We start from the raw sequence: 16,594 nt of genomic DNA, 5'->3' as shown, positions 1-16,594 counted from the left end.
TTTCTCTTCATTCTGAATCTGTGTGTGTGTGTGTGTGTGTGTGTGTGTGTGTGTGTGTGTGTGTGTGTGTGTCTGTTGGTTGGCTACATATCTCCATAAAGGGGGCAGAGTGGTGACGAGTAAGCAGCGCTCCAGGAATAGCATACTGTGCCCTGGGCAGCACTGTGGGGTTGTCTGGGTGGAGAGCTGGAGGAGCTGCTTATAGGAGGCAACACTGTCACTGTTGAGTACAACTCGATGAGCTGTATGTGCAGCTGCACTTCACAGCTAATCTTTACCAAAAGACAGTTTTTTCACATGTACTGGAAAAGAAAAGAACAGTGTGTAACATCAACTGTGATGATTTCATGTACCTTCAGTGTGACGTTAGAAACGGCAGAGTCGAGATCCCTACGGTCAAAATAAGACTGTTTTCCTTCGCATTGATGTTCAGTTTACAACAGTCGTCTTAAGGCGCTTTATGTTTGCGTGTGGTGATCTTCTCTGTGGCCTTCTGCCCTGCTATGAGCTGGTCTTAGAAGTGTGATGTAGGGAGAGAGTGACTCCTTCTGCATGCATACATAGCCAGAGGTGGGGAGAACAGCTGCACAGCAGTTAGGCTGGCAGTGGGTTGCAAAGCAGCTTGTAGATGCAGTTTGAAGTTTCTCTTGCAGAAATATTCATGAGCCTCCCTGAATAAAACGTTGTCTGAGCATGTGTTGCTCTAAAATCTACTGATGGCGCCTTTGCAGCTGCCAACTCCATAGGCTCTGATGCTCCCCCCCCGTACTATCAGTCCTCAGGCTGATGACAATCCCGACAGTCCCGCTCCTCTTTAGTCTGGAGGACACAGCATTCGTGTTTTTTTTCTGAAAAGAATTTTAAATTTTGATCTGTCTGACCTCAGAGCAGTTTTCTGCTTTTCTCTGGTCCACCTTAAACGAGCATTGGTCCTGATGAAAGCATTTCTGGATCAGGCTCTTCTTTGTATGACAGACATTTGCACTCGTGGATGGCACGATGATGTTCACAGATGTCTGGAAGTCTGAGCCCATGCAATGATTCTATGATTGAATCATGTTTTAATGCAGTGCTGCCAGAAGGACCAAAGATCATCCATATCCAATGTGGAGTTTAGGCCTCGTCTCGTCCACACAAAGATTTTTTCAGATTCGCCGCACTGAGCACATTATGTAGTCGATGAAACCCAGTCGTGCTGCTGACGTGTGACCAGTTACAGTTACATACAAAATGGTAAACGGCCTGTACTTGTACAGCGCTTTACTCGTCCCTAAGGACCCCAAAGCGCTTTACATATCCAGTCATCCACCCATTCACACACTGGTGATGAAGCTACATTGTAGCCACAGCCACCCTGGGGCGCACTGACAGAGGCGAGGCTGCCAGACACTGGCGCCACCGGGCCCTCTGACCACCACCAGTAGGCAACGGGTGAAGTGTCTTGCCCAAGGACACAACGACCGAGACTGTCCAAGCCGGGGCTCCAACCGGCAACCTTCCATTTACAAGGCAAACTCCCAACTCTTGAGCCACAATCGAGACAAATGTTCCTCCAGCTGATTTCAGCACCACTTACTTTCCGTCCTCATGCTTCACTCCAAACTTTTTTTGAGCTGACTTCAAAATCATCATATTTTCAATGAAATAATAAAACATGTCAGTTTGAACATTTCCTCTGTTGTTTTATGAAATAAATGTGGGTTTTTGAGAGCTGCAAATCTTTCTATGTCTCATTTTACACAACTTTCCAGTTTTTCCTGCATTGGGTTGATATCACATCATGTAGCCAGACAGTCTTTGACGTTAGCGGGTCCACCATGAGATGCTAGGTTAGTTGTATTCATGGTCTGAGGGCTTTCCCATATTCTGTATATGCTGTGTTAATATGGGTGTCGTGAGTGTCAGTGCAAATAAAACAAGCTAAGATTATTTAAATGTGTCATGGTATCTCTCTAATATTGGTACTGTGTTTTTATGCTAGCTATCTTCTGACTATGGCTTAGCTTCTGACATAAATGCTCATGTGACACTTGTGTAACTCTGGCGAATAAAAGCAATTATTTCTCAGAATAGTCTTCAAAGTTAAGCGACTCATTCAGCTAAACTGTTGTCAGCAGTATTTTTATTTACCAAAGAAATGAGCTTGTAGTTGGAATTAGCCTGTCGACTAAAGCGATGTTTGGTTGCAGGTCATGGTTTTACTTTGATAAACCGTTGGACCATTGGTTTCATTACAATAAGATGTGTTTGCTGCTGGTTGTCAGCAAAGTATTTAACAGCTGCTGCGTGTCTCTGATCTGTTTCTCAGAATATTTAAATAACTCTGAGAGACGTTAATCAAAGCAGCGCTCCCTCGCTCTCTGTCTGGGTACACAGACAGTTAATGTCTCTTAACCTTTCCCCGGTATTTTCATTTCTGGCTTCGGACTCTTTAGTTCTGTGGAAACAAACTGCTCCAACTCTTCCTGTGAATACGACTCAAAGGGGTCGAGAAATTAAACGGTTCTCTTTAAATAATTTATAGAAAATGTTGTTTTTGACCACAATGTCAAAAGATGGGCACAACAGAGACTGAAGGTCAACGGACCAAACAGTGTAACAGCTGACTGCAGTTCTTACTGGCTCACACTCGTCTTATAGCCTCATCATTTAAACTTTAGTCCATTTACTGCTTATCTGTAAGAGGGTCACTAACCATCATTTGGGCTTATTAAAGGCGTGCTGGGGCAGGGACTATTTCCTGAGACAGTTTAATAATTCCAATCTGAGAGATTATCAGACTACAAATATATTCTGAGCAGCTTCTGATGTGCATTTGAATTGTTGGAAAATCCCAAAGGAAACGATGAGCGTCTCAGGGACGTCAGAGTCCATCCTGTCTACTGAATCCAGCTGGACTCTTTGAAGCCGGATCCCTGCTGCCCGTCGATTTATTACACGTTAACCACTTGCACTGAATTTGCAGCTTTCACACAACAAGCTTCAGACAGGGTTTAAGAAGGGTGTAGTACACACTATTGACCACCAGATGGAGCACAGAGATCACAGGTTTTCTTGAAGGATTGGTGAGTGTGACTCTTCTTATCCTCAGATGGATCAGTTGTCAGATGAGGAGGTGGAGGTCAGAGAGGAGGAGGAGGAGGAAGAGGAGGACAGTGACAAGGAGGACCAGGACCTGGATAAGATGTTTGGTGCCTGGCTGGGAGAGCTGGACAAGCTGACACAGGTACACAGAGCATGAACAGTCCGTGCTTATCTGTGTTAGAAATGCAGCTGCATGTAAACACTCTCCTTTCTGCTTCGTCTGCCAATCCAGAGCCTGGATGACGGTCGCTCAGAACGGCCGCCTCAGGAGAAGCCTCCGCTCAGACAGGAGACCAACATAGCCAACTTCTCCTACAGATTCTCCATGTATAACATCAACGGTCAGACATTTTATTTTTATTCTCCCTGTTTTCCTCTCAGATTTCCTTTTCTCCCCCACAGGACGATGCAGCCCACACCTTACTGTTTCCTTAGGAATTAAATAACAACCAAGTGCTGCTAATCAGACGTACATCATCAGCAAGTGTGCGTCTGTAAAACGTTTCAGCAGCTCGCTCATCTGCATTTTAAAAGCATAATAAAAAAGTGCTTTTCTCTGTCGTGTTTATTTGCCCTGATGTTTGGTGAAAGACAAACTCTGTCTGTACATTTTCAGTCACCATAAAGCGTCATTCTAATCTATAATGAACGGCCTTCTGCGTACAGGTCGCTGACCTTTCTCTGTTCTTGTTCAGCCATGCCTGCTTGCTCCTCTTTGTTCCTGCCTCACATCCTTCTGTCTCTGCAGAGGCCTTGAATCAGAGGGAGAATGTGGATCTTGATGCTCTCATGGCCGACCTCTGCTCCATCGAACAGGAACTCAGCACCGTCAACGCCAAACCAAACAGCTCTGGTAGCATGGCCCGTCTGGGCATAACCGATACCAAGGTACGCACAACCATCCCTCTTGTCGCTGGCTGTACGTTTACCGACTGCGCGTCTTACGCTAACGCTTTCTTTTTTCTCGTCTCTCCAGGTTCGCCAGAAGCCTCCAGCTGGGCGCAGCAGCAGGCAGCAGCCAGCAGGGGGCAGCAGCGGTGCTGCCGGCAGTGGCAGTAACAGTGTTAGCGGTGGGGGTGGCAGCAGCGGGGCGAGCAGCAGCAGCAGCAGCACCAGGGCGTCACCGGCCGGCACCATCAGAGCTCCCGCTGGGCAGCAGGGGAGACCAGCCCTGGCTTCTAACTTCAGTCTGGATGACATCACAGCCCAGCTGGAGAAGGTAACAGTAAAAAGTACACATTTGATTTTATTAGAAAGAAATGTCGGGACTCAACCCTAAGTTGATGCAGAGAGAGTGAGGAGGCTGCAGGCTGAGCCCTGTTTCTCTGAGCTGTGGTCATGTTCTTCTGTTTGTTCCTGTCATAGTCGTATCACAGACATCACAGTGCAACAGTTTCACACACAAACGTCACAGCACAGATAAAGACGTGTGCAGCCTGCGACAGATGTAAGGCTGGTCTCTGTGGACTGTTGCAGCTTCCCAACATTTGGATGCTCGTGGCTGATGTGAGGGACAGCTGTAGCTGCAGGCTGATGCAGCTTGTACCCGATCTGCCAGCTTGGTTGTCTCCACTGTCACCTCGGTCACCTCGAGCTCCAAAACAATAACATGGCTGTGGACATGTTGATGCTTCAGAACCCACAGGTGGCGTCACAGTGACCACATCCATCTTTCATGTTCGCTGTGCTGCCATGAATGTCATCTTTGCCCCTCCCTTCATTCCCGTGGCCTTTAACACAGCTCAGGGTTCAGGTTGCAACCAGCACTTGCACCAGTTAAGGATGTCAGCGCTGTTTCCTCATTAGCGTGATGAGCCAGACGTGTGACTGACCAGCAAATAAAGGCCTTTCCTGCTTTTCTGTATCTAAGCATCGGCGAGAGGGGAGGGGGGGGTCAGTCTCCAAATGCTTCCTAGTTAGTTTTTTGCATGTGCAGATGTTAGGCCTGAACATAAGACAGTCCTGGATACACACCTGGATGCCCTGAGGATACAATAAGATGTGACACAGCCCTGATATTAGTGGGTAAAACTTTAAGGGCGGATTCATCGAGCACCACCTGCATCACCTGTCAGTTATGACCAAAGCGCTCCCTTCCTGCATACGTACTCGGTCTGTCCTCTCATTTCTTCTGTTTGTGTCTCCTTCAGGCTTCGCTCAGTATGGACGAAGCTGCTCGTCAGACCTCCTCCCACTCTCTTAGCTCAGCCTCCTCCTTCGCATCCTCAGCCACGATGCGAAGGCCCGGATCCTCTCAGAGGCAGCATCGACGCACGGGATCGGTCGGCACGGTCAGCGAACACGAGGTGAGAGCAGAGCTTGTGCTTCATCACAACATCAGCGTTACAAAGGCAACAAAAGAAAAGAGAAAGAAGTAAAGCGGCAGCAGGAGGATGGAGTCAGCTCAGTGAACTGGTCATCGGTCTCAGCTGTGAGAGCGATGGCTCTGCACTGTTCTGCAGGCTTTATAGGAGGAACTCGAGTCCTGTCGACTCGGTTTCTGTGTCCTGGCTGTGATCACGTGGAGCTGTGTCATATAAAATAAAAGATATTTGTATGTTTAATGAAAGCAAAGCTACAGTTACACAGCGGTGCTGCTTACAGTGTCATCAAGAGTTCTGTTACACAGAGACTGTAGTTTGATGAGCGCACGTTTCATGGGTACCTAAACCTTTTTTATAGCAGACACATTCCCGGGCCTGCCTTCGTTCTTCTTTTCAGTGTTTTGAATTAGAAACCACTGTGACTCTCAGTATTTAAATAGCCCATCAAGTCATTTACTTGTAGACTGATCTTTAGAGACGCTGATTCGTTTGCAGTGACCACAGTCTGTTTGAAATGCTCGCCGTGGTTACTTCCAGGCTGGACTGGGTCTACCTCACACTGCAAAGCATGAGTAAACATAAGTGCTGACTTGTGCTCAGGGTTAGTGTTTAAAGACACTCTGAGACGAGCTGCTAGCAGCTTGTTAGCAGTTAAACAGCAAACTGCTGTCTGAGCACATCATCTCAGCGTTTTAAGCTCATTAGCGTATTATCTCTACGGGCTTGTCCAGCGTTTGTGTGCAGCTGGTCTGAGGATGACAGGGCCTCTCTGCTCCTTCTTATTTCTTCTGGTTTGCCACTTTAGGCACGTTCGATTGTCCACTCGTCACGCTCCTCCATCACCTCAGCATCCGGAGTTTCCGTTAATTCGGCTTCTTCCATGGACTCGCTGGACAGCGTTCTGTGCGCTGACCCAGACGGCCAGCAAGTGACGCCCTCAGCAGAAGGAGCCGGTCGAGGTCATCCCAACACAGAGGTACACGGCTCTCTGTTTGTACCGTCCTGTGCTGCTGTAGCTGAACATAAGATACCTAATGATAATGTGATGACCAGTAAACTCACAAACAAGGAGGTCATTTGGTTGGTTACAGGTTAAAAGTACAGATATTCACTGCCTGGCTTTACACCTGCACATCACACAGTGACTGCATTTACACGACACACACAATTAAAACATGTGGAGCGCTCAGGAAATCCAAACATCAGAAATGCACACAGCTAAGTTCTGTTCATTTAGTTTGCTCCTGCAGTTTTAGTGGCTTGAGGGTGAAAATACGCTCATAACGAATCATATGATATTATTAGTGGATGCATACATCACTCTAGTGTTGCAGCTGGAGATGAGTGTAAAACGTATACACTGCAGTTTCAGAAGACTTCCAACAGCATGGAAGTTTCCACAGACTGTATGTAAAAGATGGACATTATGACAATAACACCAATAGCCTTAAACATGGATTCTTGCAGCCCAGCAGGAGGCAGCATGCATGCAGTTGTCCTTACTTCATGTGTGACTTGGGTCAACAGTTCCAGGCGAGGTTACTAGTTTAAGGCCTCCTTATTATTACTGCAGCCTCGTGTCTGTTCAGTAAACTCAGACTGACGATAAATGGATCAGAGGCTGCTGTGTAGCTGTCAGTCTGATTCATGTTCTCCTTAAAGCCCTACAGCCACACAGTGTGGGAGTGTACACTATACGGCAGTGTGGGTGAACCCCCACCAATACTAACAACCGGCCCAATCCCAACATACACATATACAAGTGAATGTTCAAAATGATCATTGGCAGCTGCCGGTGGCTCAGACAGGACAGGAGGCTGTGGTTCATGCTGCCTGCCAATGTTTGACGACAGAGATGATGCTCTCAGTGAAAAGGAGCCTTTAACCCCCAACGACCAACCAGCCGACCAACGATGCAACGTCACACTGTCTCCTCTCCAACAAACAGCCTTGTCGGCTGTTTGTTACTGGTGTGTGTCAGGTTATGCTTTGTGCTGCTTCAGGCTTCGTCCTCGCCTCTTTTATAATCCACGCTGCTCCAACAGAAAAGCTTCAGTGACGCGCACATGCCACCACAAATAACAGCTTCTTATCGTGGTAAAATTAAAAGCATCATTTTAACTAAGTGGATGACGTCACGTTACTTTAGATAAAAAATCAACTGTCAGCGTTTACATGCTAGCAAGTCTACAGTGTAACGCATGGAGTTGTACTGAGACGCTAACAGTGTTGTAACTGGTGTGTGTGACTACACAATCAGACACCTTTGGGTTCACCACGCACTCTGGTTAGATTACGCTGAGTTAGTAGTTGTGATTATTATTGTTAGAAAATTGAGTCTGTTATCGTCTTGTAAACACACTGAGCTGCTCTAACGGCACCAACAGTGTCATAATTCCTGAGAGCTGTCCATTCAGAGTATTTAATATCCCAGTCATGTTTCCAGCCTCGCCTTCTACATGTGACACGCCTCATCTGCTTGTTTCTGGGTAGCAGCTCTTTTTGTCACACACACTGAGGACGGGTCAGTTATGTGTGTCTGACCTAAATATTATTTTTAATCTGCGGCTGTCACGACAGACCTAATGCTTTCTATAAAATAGTTTCTAGATTGAAGCAAATGTGCAGTGATCAGATTATAAAGATGAGAAGAGAGAGGCTGGGTTCGCATCATTTTAACATTAGCCCAAAATAGCAGGTCAAAGAACCTGTGTCATAGTTGAAAGTGCCTCCTGGTGTGTGTTTGGTCAAAGAGTTCACACTCGGTGCAGTGGCTCTGCTCATGGACAGGAAGTCTCAGCATGCCACAGACGTGTCTGCAGTTTCTTTCTTAGCTTTGCCTTTAAACTCGAGTAAAACTGTACATGTAGTGACTCAGTCGTAAACACTGTTTTACTGCACAGCTGCTGCGACTCACTCGTTTCTGTTTACATGATTTAGCCTTGATGTCATGTTTCCCACATTATTACCCAAACTGCAAACTAAACAGTTTGTCCTTGAATCCATTCAGCATTTTTGGCACCATTTTCCTCTCCTTGATGGAAAACTGCAACCAAAGCAACAGTCTCATTGTGCTCCTGTCTTTATTGTGGTCTTTAGAGAATATGTGCTGACATTTGCAGAGACATAAAACCTGAAAGTCTCCATGTGACACCGCTTGCCTGACACTAAGTGCTCTTTGCCATCACCGTCGTGGTGCTGTGAAACCACAGCGTGTCCATGCAAGAGTACCCTGCTACATGCTCCATGTTCAATAAGAGACACACTGGTTTGTATTAGCTAGTGTTGGAGCCCATTACTGGACGTCTGTGCGACTGCTGCTTGTGTTGCCTCCTGCTGACTCTGAGAGAATGCAGGTTTGATGTCAAATCCAGAAATGACGACACAGACCTTTTACAGAGAGCCACAAAAACCAGCCCAAAGTCCTGAATTAACTGGTGTCTTTGCACTTGTAGTTTCCTGAGCTTTGTGGTCATGTGACTGTTTTGTAGTTTATTTTAAAAGCCCTCAAACTTCACCCAGGGTCCGTCCCACATGATGACATGATTTTGTTAGTAGAGTCGGCTCAGTCTGGTCTCTGCAGACAGTTTTTACATGCTGCTGAGCCGTATACGTAAACTGAACTGAGCTTGTGAGTGCAGGTGTCCGTGGGCAGTGTGGGTTGTTTTTATGAAAACAAGTTTTTGCATATGACTGTCACATGATATGTGTCTTAATCTCTTGACATCTGCAGTAACCTTGTATTTGTGCTACATGCCACAAAAACACTTTAAGATGAAGAAAGTTAAAGGCGTAACCTTTGAAGTCAGCTGCTTTTTGAACTTATAGGCGAATCAGGGAAACCTGCATATAAACAGGTTGTAGTCAGGGCTAACCTCACACGGGTCACTGGGATGTAATATCCTTCCATTAAGAGCTGATCGGTGCTTTAATGTGTTTGCTGTGTGTGCAGTTCTCCTCCACAGGTTTCCCTCTCTGATCTCTGCCTGACCATTGAGCTTTCTGCTAAACTACCACGTTCAACCAATCAGCAGCAGATCGATTCACCGGCACTCTCTCTTTCTTTTTCAAGCACTCGTATTTGGACAGGGAAACCTCGCTGATTTTGAGAAACATAGCGGGAAAACCTTCTCACCTACTGACCAAGGTGACACCCCACATACTTCTGCACACTGCCCCTCTGCCCTCATACGTCAGCATCCAACCTCTCCTCCACCTTCTTCTACATAAGTCAAATAAACATGCATGTGCACGATAAAACAAGAGTTTTGGCGATGTGCTTGTTAACTCTGTTCACCTCGCTCTTTGCCTTCCTTTTCTAACTCTGAGCTTGAGCCTAGTTTTGCACAGCTTTGTGGATGCTGCCCGTTGCTGTTCTGATGTTGCTGTGTGTGCGTCTCACTCAGCACCTGCTCGGTTTGTTTGTCACAGTGATGCAAAAGCTGGTTTGCCTTCAGTCGTACCTGCAGCCAAGTGCAGAGACACTTTTGAATTAAGGTTTGCTTCATGTACGAGTGAAGGCAAATGCTGCTTCACTGGACGTGTGCTACGTGTGACATATTTGTACTGGTGTGCCAAGTCTTTGAAGGTGCAGACCACACAGGACAAAGTTGTCATAAACTCAGTGTGTACCTGCTAATATGTCATTATTTCTGTGTGCATGTTGAGTTATGAAACCTCGCCTGATGTGAAACATCCACTAAAACCAGTGAGCGTGTCGCTGGAGCACACCCACCTGTGTGCTTTTCTTTTGCCCTGTTTGCCTGTAACTGTAAAATCTTGGATTGTGAGGATGTAGGATTACTTCTGATAACGAGACCAAGCGCAGGTAAGCAGGTGTGACAGCCAACTCTTCTGGGTCTGCTTTTACAAGCTCCAACCAGCCCAGCTGGTGTTGGACGCTGCATTCCAGTAAAAAAGACGAAATGTGTGTGATAATATTTCAATATTTCATCTTGTGGCAAAGCTCGGGCTGAACGTGTGAGCGCTCTCCTGGACAGTTTAGTTAGCTGCTGTTAGCAGAAACCACGGTCCACAGGCTGTCAGTAGGCCAGGCTGTCTCTGTGCTAACGAGCGCTTGGAGCCAACAGCAGAGACTGGTGCTGGTATTGATAATGGGACCAGCTACCCGCTATATAGAATCGTTACTGGGATCAGCATCCCGGCTGCTGGTGGAGATCAGGCGTTCCCGGTTTATTTTCAATAATTTTTTATTCTTTTTTAAACTCGTTTTTCTTCTTATGTTATTTTCACGTCTTGTGTGTTTTACTGTTTATTTTGAACTTGCACTAACTGCAGTGGGAGTTGTATTAACACTGAACGCAGACGTCTGTGGACGGGAGCGTGGCAATCGCAGCTGTCGGAGAAGCTGTGGTTCTTAAGCTGCAGGTTGTATTTGTGTGTATTAGGAAGGCCAGCTTAAATAGCAAGCAAGTAAGGAGGCTTTATCCTGATTGGATCGGCAATGACAGGATTTCATTGGAAGAAAAAGCAACTGTGGCACTTTGATTGGATGTTACAGGAACGTGCCAAATTTGCAGGGGTAATCTCCTTTGGAGGACAGAGGGGTGATTCCCTTCCTAGGAGCATGAAACGTAGACACGTGCACACAACGCAGCCAGCTGCCCGCGAGCTCTTGTTGGGAGATCTCAGCATCAGCCGTCTTTGTAATAGCAGCTCAAAAACTCCAATTTGAGGAAAAAGGAACATCATCCTAGAAATCGACTGCATCAAACAGCGTTTAAAGCTGGACTTTTACATAGTGCTGAAAGATCAAGTTATACTTGAAGAACTTTCTAATGATGCAGTATCTCATTGCATAGTATTTGTACTGTTCCTGGCTCTTGTGTCTAAGAATTCAGTGAATATACTGGAACAAATGTTTTACCAGTGTTCTCACACCGCTGTGGGTCAGACCGTCTCGCTGCACTATTCCTGACTCTGATTCACACAACATGCTCGAGCTGTCTCTGGGAAGATGGAAACAGTCCGTGTTTTCTTTTCATTTGTGTCCCAGATTAGAGGACGCATAACGGCCCCGACCATCCAGGCAGATTATGAGCTTCTGGACCAGTCTAATTCCTGCAGCAGTGATTGCACTGCAGGCGTAATTATCTGCAGTCATTAGACTGTGTGTGTGTGTGTCTTTTTTTGTGTCAGTGTTACACTGCCTCAGCAATAAGTCCACCCACACTCTTGTTCGCACACTGCTGGCCCAGTTGTGCAGTTCATCTGTGCGCTGTGTTTTGAGCTGCAGCACTGAGGAGACTCATCCTAGAAAACTTCAAAGGCAGAAGATCTCTCCCTGAGCACAAGCTCATTTTAGCTGCTTCATAATGTAGGCCAGCTGAATATGTGTGAGACGGAGAGACGATGATTATGCTGCAAGATGGAAAGCGCAGTGATGTCAGAGGTCGGCGTGTTCAAGTATTCAAAAATGCAGCTTTTTTAATAACACTGAATCATAGTTTACTAACAGTCTACTGGCACTGTAAGCCAACCGTAGCCATCTTCTGAGAAACGTCATCATTCATCACGATTTATTACCATTTATTAAATCAGCCTGAGTACAGTCCTGTGCCTGAGCAGCCCTTACATCTTTAATACGTGGTGTTGGGCAGCAGCTCTCTGGGCTTTCTTTGGGCATTAGCTGTGGTTTGTCTGACTTTCAGTCAAGCCATGCATCAGACCGTTAGAGCCACTTGACCCTCTCTGAGTTAATCAAGCATCAAAACGGCTGAAAGGATGAACCAGCAAAGAACCAGTTTAAATATGTCCAGAGACACTTTGTTACTAACAGCCCATCACAAAAACCCACCATTTGTTTCACTGGCTTTAGTCACGTCCTGCCAAACCTTTGACAGGAGCCCTAAAACTGATCCACCAGCAGTGAAGACATGGCCTCAGTGGAACGGTGGCTGTCAGGCCGTATCGGTTCAATCTGTGCACATTTGGTTTCATTTGTTTCTTGACAAAATATAAAGAAATGAGGGGTGGCTCAAAACTTTTGCACAGTGCTGTACCTCTGAATGATTGTCTGCTTCCATATATGTTTGTTCACGACGGTTAACTGTGGAACCAAGTGGAATAATTAAGGCCAGTCAAGTTTGGGCACTGGATTATGAAGCTGTTCGCTTCAGTGCTGCTTGGAGAATTTGGTGTGTGTGCGCGCATGTGTGTGTACATCCTTCGGTGTGTTTAGCGGGGTGGGGGAGGGGAATGAGGGAAAGTGGCTGCTAATCTCCTTCTCACCACATGGCTCCTATTTTCATGCAGCCTGACTGACAGCAGAGTGCCTCCATACTCAGACCCCTTAAAACTGGATCCGACTCAAAGAGAATGTGAGCGGTAGAGAGGTGAGGTGAGGACAGCAGCAGGAGAAAAGTGACAGAGGAGATGACAGCAGGAGTGTGAGTCTGTGAGGAGTGTGAGTCTGTGAGGAGGGGCATGAGAGCCTGAGATACAGAGATCAGTGCTCTTCCATGTAAGCTTGCACAGCAGCAATGCCCCTCCCCCAGCTGGGTGCATCTCTCCCTCCGTCTCCTCCTCTCATTCCCTCTGTCTCACTTGGCCGGGGAGGATGTGACAGGACAGGGTAGCATCTTTCACTCTGGGATTGACTCAGTAAGTCTGATAGCTCGTTGATACACGAGGCTGTTAGTCTGCAGATCAGCTGATGGTTGCATCAGCATGAGCGTACGCGGTCAGTCTGTTTGATTCCACGTCTTGTCCCTGAAGCTGCTCCGATCCACCGTCTTCCTCCTCCGCTCCTTCCTCTTCCTTGTTTTGACGTGATGAAGCGGCGTCTGTCCAGGCGGAAGTAGCGGCGTGCGCTCAGTTTGGATAATCCAACAGCCGTGCATTAATCCAGTCTCATTTTCCTGTGCTGTCCAATAACGCGCTGATGACGATGATTAAAATGAAGAGACGCAGGAGGAGAGGCACGGCTGCCAGCCAAACTCTTCCCGTGGTTCCTCGTAGTTTGGGCTCCTGAACAGCGGCTCTCTGCGGCGGTAACCTGTTCGGCTCTTTCTACATCAGCGCATCCGAAGCCTGGTGAGACGGGAAGCTGGCACACAGCCAGCTGGGGATGCATCGATCCTACCCAAACATTAAACGCCGGCATTTTCTGGAATTGGACTTTTCTTTAATTACACCTCGCAAATATTATTTGACATCAAGCAGACACAGAAGTGTTGGCTGTTTGAGGGAAACAAACGATGAACTCATGTTGGAGGAGTCAGGTAGGTGACGGGCTTGATGCTGAGTGACTGCTGGTTTGCACTGACTGACCGGTGTGTTTGTCTGTAGGAGGAGCAGGCTGCCAAACTGAAGGCAGAGAACATCCGACTGGCCCTCGAGAAGATCAAGGAGGCCCAGGTGAAGAAGGTGAGCCACGCATTTGTTGTCTGGTAGCTGCGGCACGTGCTCGCCGCACCTTATTTTCTGGGTCAAGTCAGTGTTACTCCACACTGAAAGCTCCGGTCAGTAACAGCTGGGGTCAACATGCACATCAAACACACACGCAGACACACACTGAGCACTCTACATAATGACCGCTGCAAGTTAAATTCCAATCCAGAGAGAGAGAGGAGGGATTACCAACCTGGATTTACCACACACACGTGTACACACACACACACACACACACACACACACACACACACACACACACACACACACACACACACACACCCGCTAGCTGTGTGTGTGTGTGTGTGTGTGTGTGTGTGTGTGTGTGTGTGTGTGTGTGTGTGTTGAATCATCTGTATGTTGATCCTGCACAAAGCTCCAGAAAAGTGATCTTTCGGCACCATGTCTGCAAAAGCCCCCATTAGAGAAAGAGGCAGATGTATGAACAGCTGTGTGCACAAAGCCCATAAAATCACACTCAACCCATCGCTCACGTTTTTTAATAATACAAGAATGAACACTTACTGGCTGCATAGAACTGGCTCTATAGGAAAGTGTGATATAAGGTGACTTGAGATGAGGTTGTTAAAAATGTAATCATGTATGTGGCAGCGCTGCCCCACCACAGAGACCAGCTCACATTTCTGCTTTGAAATCTTTACTTTGACTCAAACACACTGCTATCACTGGTGATTGGTGGTGATTAACACAAAGAGAACCAACCACAACAGGCCGTAATTCAACCTGACAGCAGCCTGTCTGGACTTTACCAAAGCCTGCAGGAGCTGTGCTCACCCCAGCTTCTGCCAATATGAGTGTCAGATTCTACGTGCAAGCTTTCTTACTGAAAACAGTGTATTCAGATGTTTTCTAACATTTGAATTCAGTTCATGATGCACTGATTTCGGTTCCCTGACATCACTGCGTAGATCAGGGGTGGGCAACTCCAGTCCTTGAGGTCCGGTGTCCCTGCAGGTTTTAGATGTGTCCTTGAACCAACACAGCTGATTTAAATGGCTAAATTAGCTCCTGCAGTTCTCCAGAGGCCTGGTAACGAACTAATCATGTGATTCAGGTGTGTTGACCCAGGGTGAGATCTAAAACCTGCAGGACACCGGCCCTCGAGGCCTGGAGTTGCCCACCCCTGGCGTAGATGATGGTAAACCTGAAGAGTCTAGAAGGTTTGCACTGTTTCGCAGCATACAGAATGACATACACCGTGCTAGGAGATGGGAGAAATATTCATATAGCAACATATTTTATCATTTTCAAAAAAATGAACAAGCCTATACTATGCTAACCAATAAATGAACGAGTACTGTAAATATAAAGTAATCACATTTGTAACTTTCTGGAGTCATTTCAAGAAAGGCTTCAATAAAACGAGTGTAGCTCAGCGCTGGTTTCAGTGTCCAAGATTTAATTGAAAACAAACAATAAATTGTGAAAACAAGAAGCTGAAAACAACGAATTATTAGCTTAAATAAAACATTGTGTTAGCCATTCCTCAACCCATAAAAAGCTAACATTAGCCAGTGCGCTAGCCTAAAAAGAAAACGTTAGTTGCTAGCAACATTAGCCTGACTAAGGTTAGCTTACGAGATGTTAGCAGCTCACATTTAGCCGTGTTACGTACTCTGCTCTCTCCTCCTGGTCCTGCTCACAGCTGGTGATTCGTGTTCATCTGTCAGATGAGAGCTCAAAGACCATGATGGTGGACGAACGGCAAACGGTCAGACAGGTACGGCTCCTGCTGCTGTAGCCATGCAGTTAGTTTAAAAAGCAGTAGAGTATGAGCACAGCGCTAATCTCACAGTATGTCCCTGTCTTTAGGTTCTGGACAGTTTGCTGGAGAAATCTCACTGTGGCTACAGTGCGGACTGGTCACTGGTGGAAACCATCAGCGAGTTGCAGATGGGTGAGTGCACGTGCACACAGAGGCACACAGAGTACACATGACGTCATGTCTGCTCATGACGTCATGTGTACTCCTGTTTCCTGAAAGCAAACACAGGGAGAGAAGTTACTAAAATATTATATAGTATGTTGGGTTTTTTAATGTGCAGCACTGCTAAAAGTTGGTGTTGAGGGTCCCTGATGTGTACAGACTAATGCAAACCCTTCACACAGCACACACAGAGGTTTCCACCACAAACGCGTTCCAGTTCAGTCCTCCAAAATCCCAAATACACGTCCATCTGGCAAGTGGGCCAGAAATGCGAAGGGAAAGAGGAGCATAAAAATAAACACACACTCACACTCAGCAGCATATTAAACATATCAGGTCCCCATAAGGAGAGTCATGTGCTAACGGCTGTCTAAATGACTCGGGTAAAGTTTGTAGCATGCGTGCTTGTTGTTTTCTGCTTCCACTTGTCTTTGCACGAGGATGATGTCGGAGTAAATGTGCAGTCATATTCGTTGTGTTCCCACTAGTGCTGTCAGCGTTAATCTGAAATGACGTTAACGCCACAACACGGCAAATCTCCATTAACGAGCTACCGTGGATCGCCCCGTGCGTGGGGCTGGACGTGTCAACACGTTAACGAGCTAACTGCGCTAACGCACTAGCTAACTGAGCATTGCGTGGCACATCCAACATACTGTTTTACTTTAGTCCATGACGCGCTTACCTTCAGGGTCATACGTCACATGAAAACCAAAATAGTTCCAAAGGCCAGATCTGAATGAGGGTGGGGGAGGTTCAATTTGCCATGTTGCAAGGAGAGCTTAGCTTCTGTCTCGCTAGCTTGCCCTGCGCTCAGTGAATCTGC

General features: G+C 46.7%; 1 protein-coding gene across 2 annotated transcripts in view; it reads left to right on the top strand.

Moving 5' to 3' along the window:
• raph1a (Ras association (RalGDS/AF-6) and pleckstrin homology domains 1a) overlaps positions 1–16,594 on the top strand; it is a 98,634-nt gene that overhangs the window by 68,459 nt on the left and 13,581 nt on the right. Inside the window, exons 3-12 of one of the 2 annotated variants that reach the window (XM_005949733.2) lie at positions 3,092–3,226; positions 3,317–3,425; positions 3,833–3,972; positions 4,061–4,303; positions 5,235–5,390; positions 6,214–6,384; positions 9,481–9,555; positions 13,719–13,796; positions 15,487–15,561; positions 15,654–15,738. In XM_005949733.2, coding sequence (XP_005949795.1) covers positions 3,092–3,226; positions 3,317–3,425; positions 3,833–3,972; positions 4,061–4,303; positions 5,235–5,390; positions 6,214–6,384; positions 9,481–9,555; positions 13,719–13,796; positions 15,487–15,561; positions 15,654–15,738 — 1,267 coding nt within the window. The remainder of the gene's footprint in view (positions 1–3,091; positions 3,227–3,316; positions 3,426–3,832; positions 3,973–4,060; positions 4,304–5,234; positions 5,391–6,213; positions 6,385–9,480; positions 9,556–13,718; positions 13,797–15,486; positions 15,562–15,653; positions 15,739–16,594) is intronic. The other variant, XM_014330095.2, reaches the window with a different exon arrangement.

This window comes from Haplochromis burtoni, unplaced genomic scaffold, assembly GCF_018398535.1.
Source record: "Haplochromis burtoni strain Fernald_Lab_line unplaced genomic scaffold, NCSU_Asbu1 Contig_697, whole genome shotgun sequence".
Taxonomy (NCBI): domain Eukaryota; kingdom Metazoa; phylum Chordata; class Actinopteri; order Cichliformes; family Cichlidae; genus Haplochromis; species Haplochromis burtoni.
Note: the sequence above shows the minus strand (reverse complement) of the source record. Positions and strands in the feature narration are given on the sequence as shown.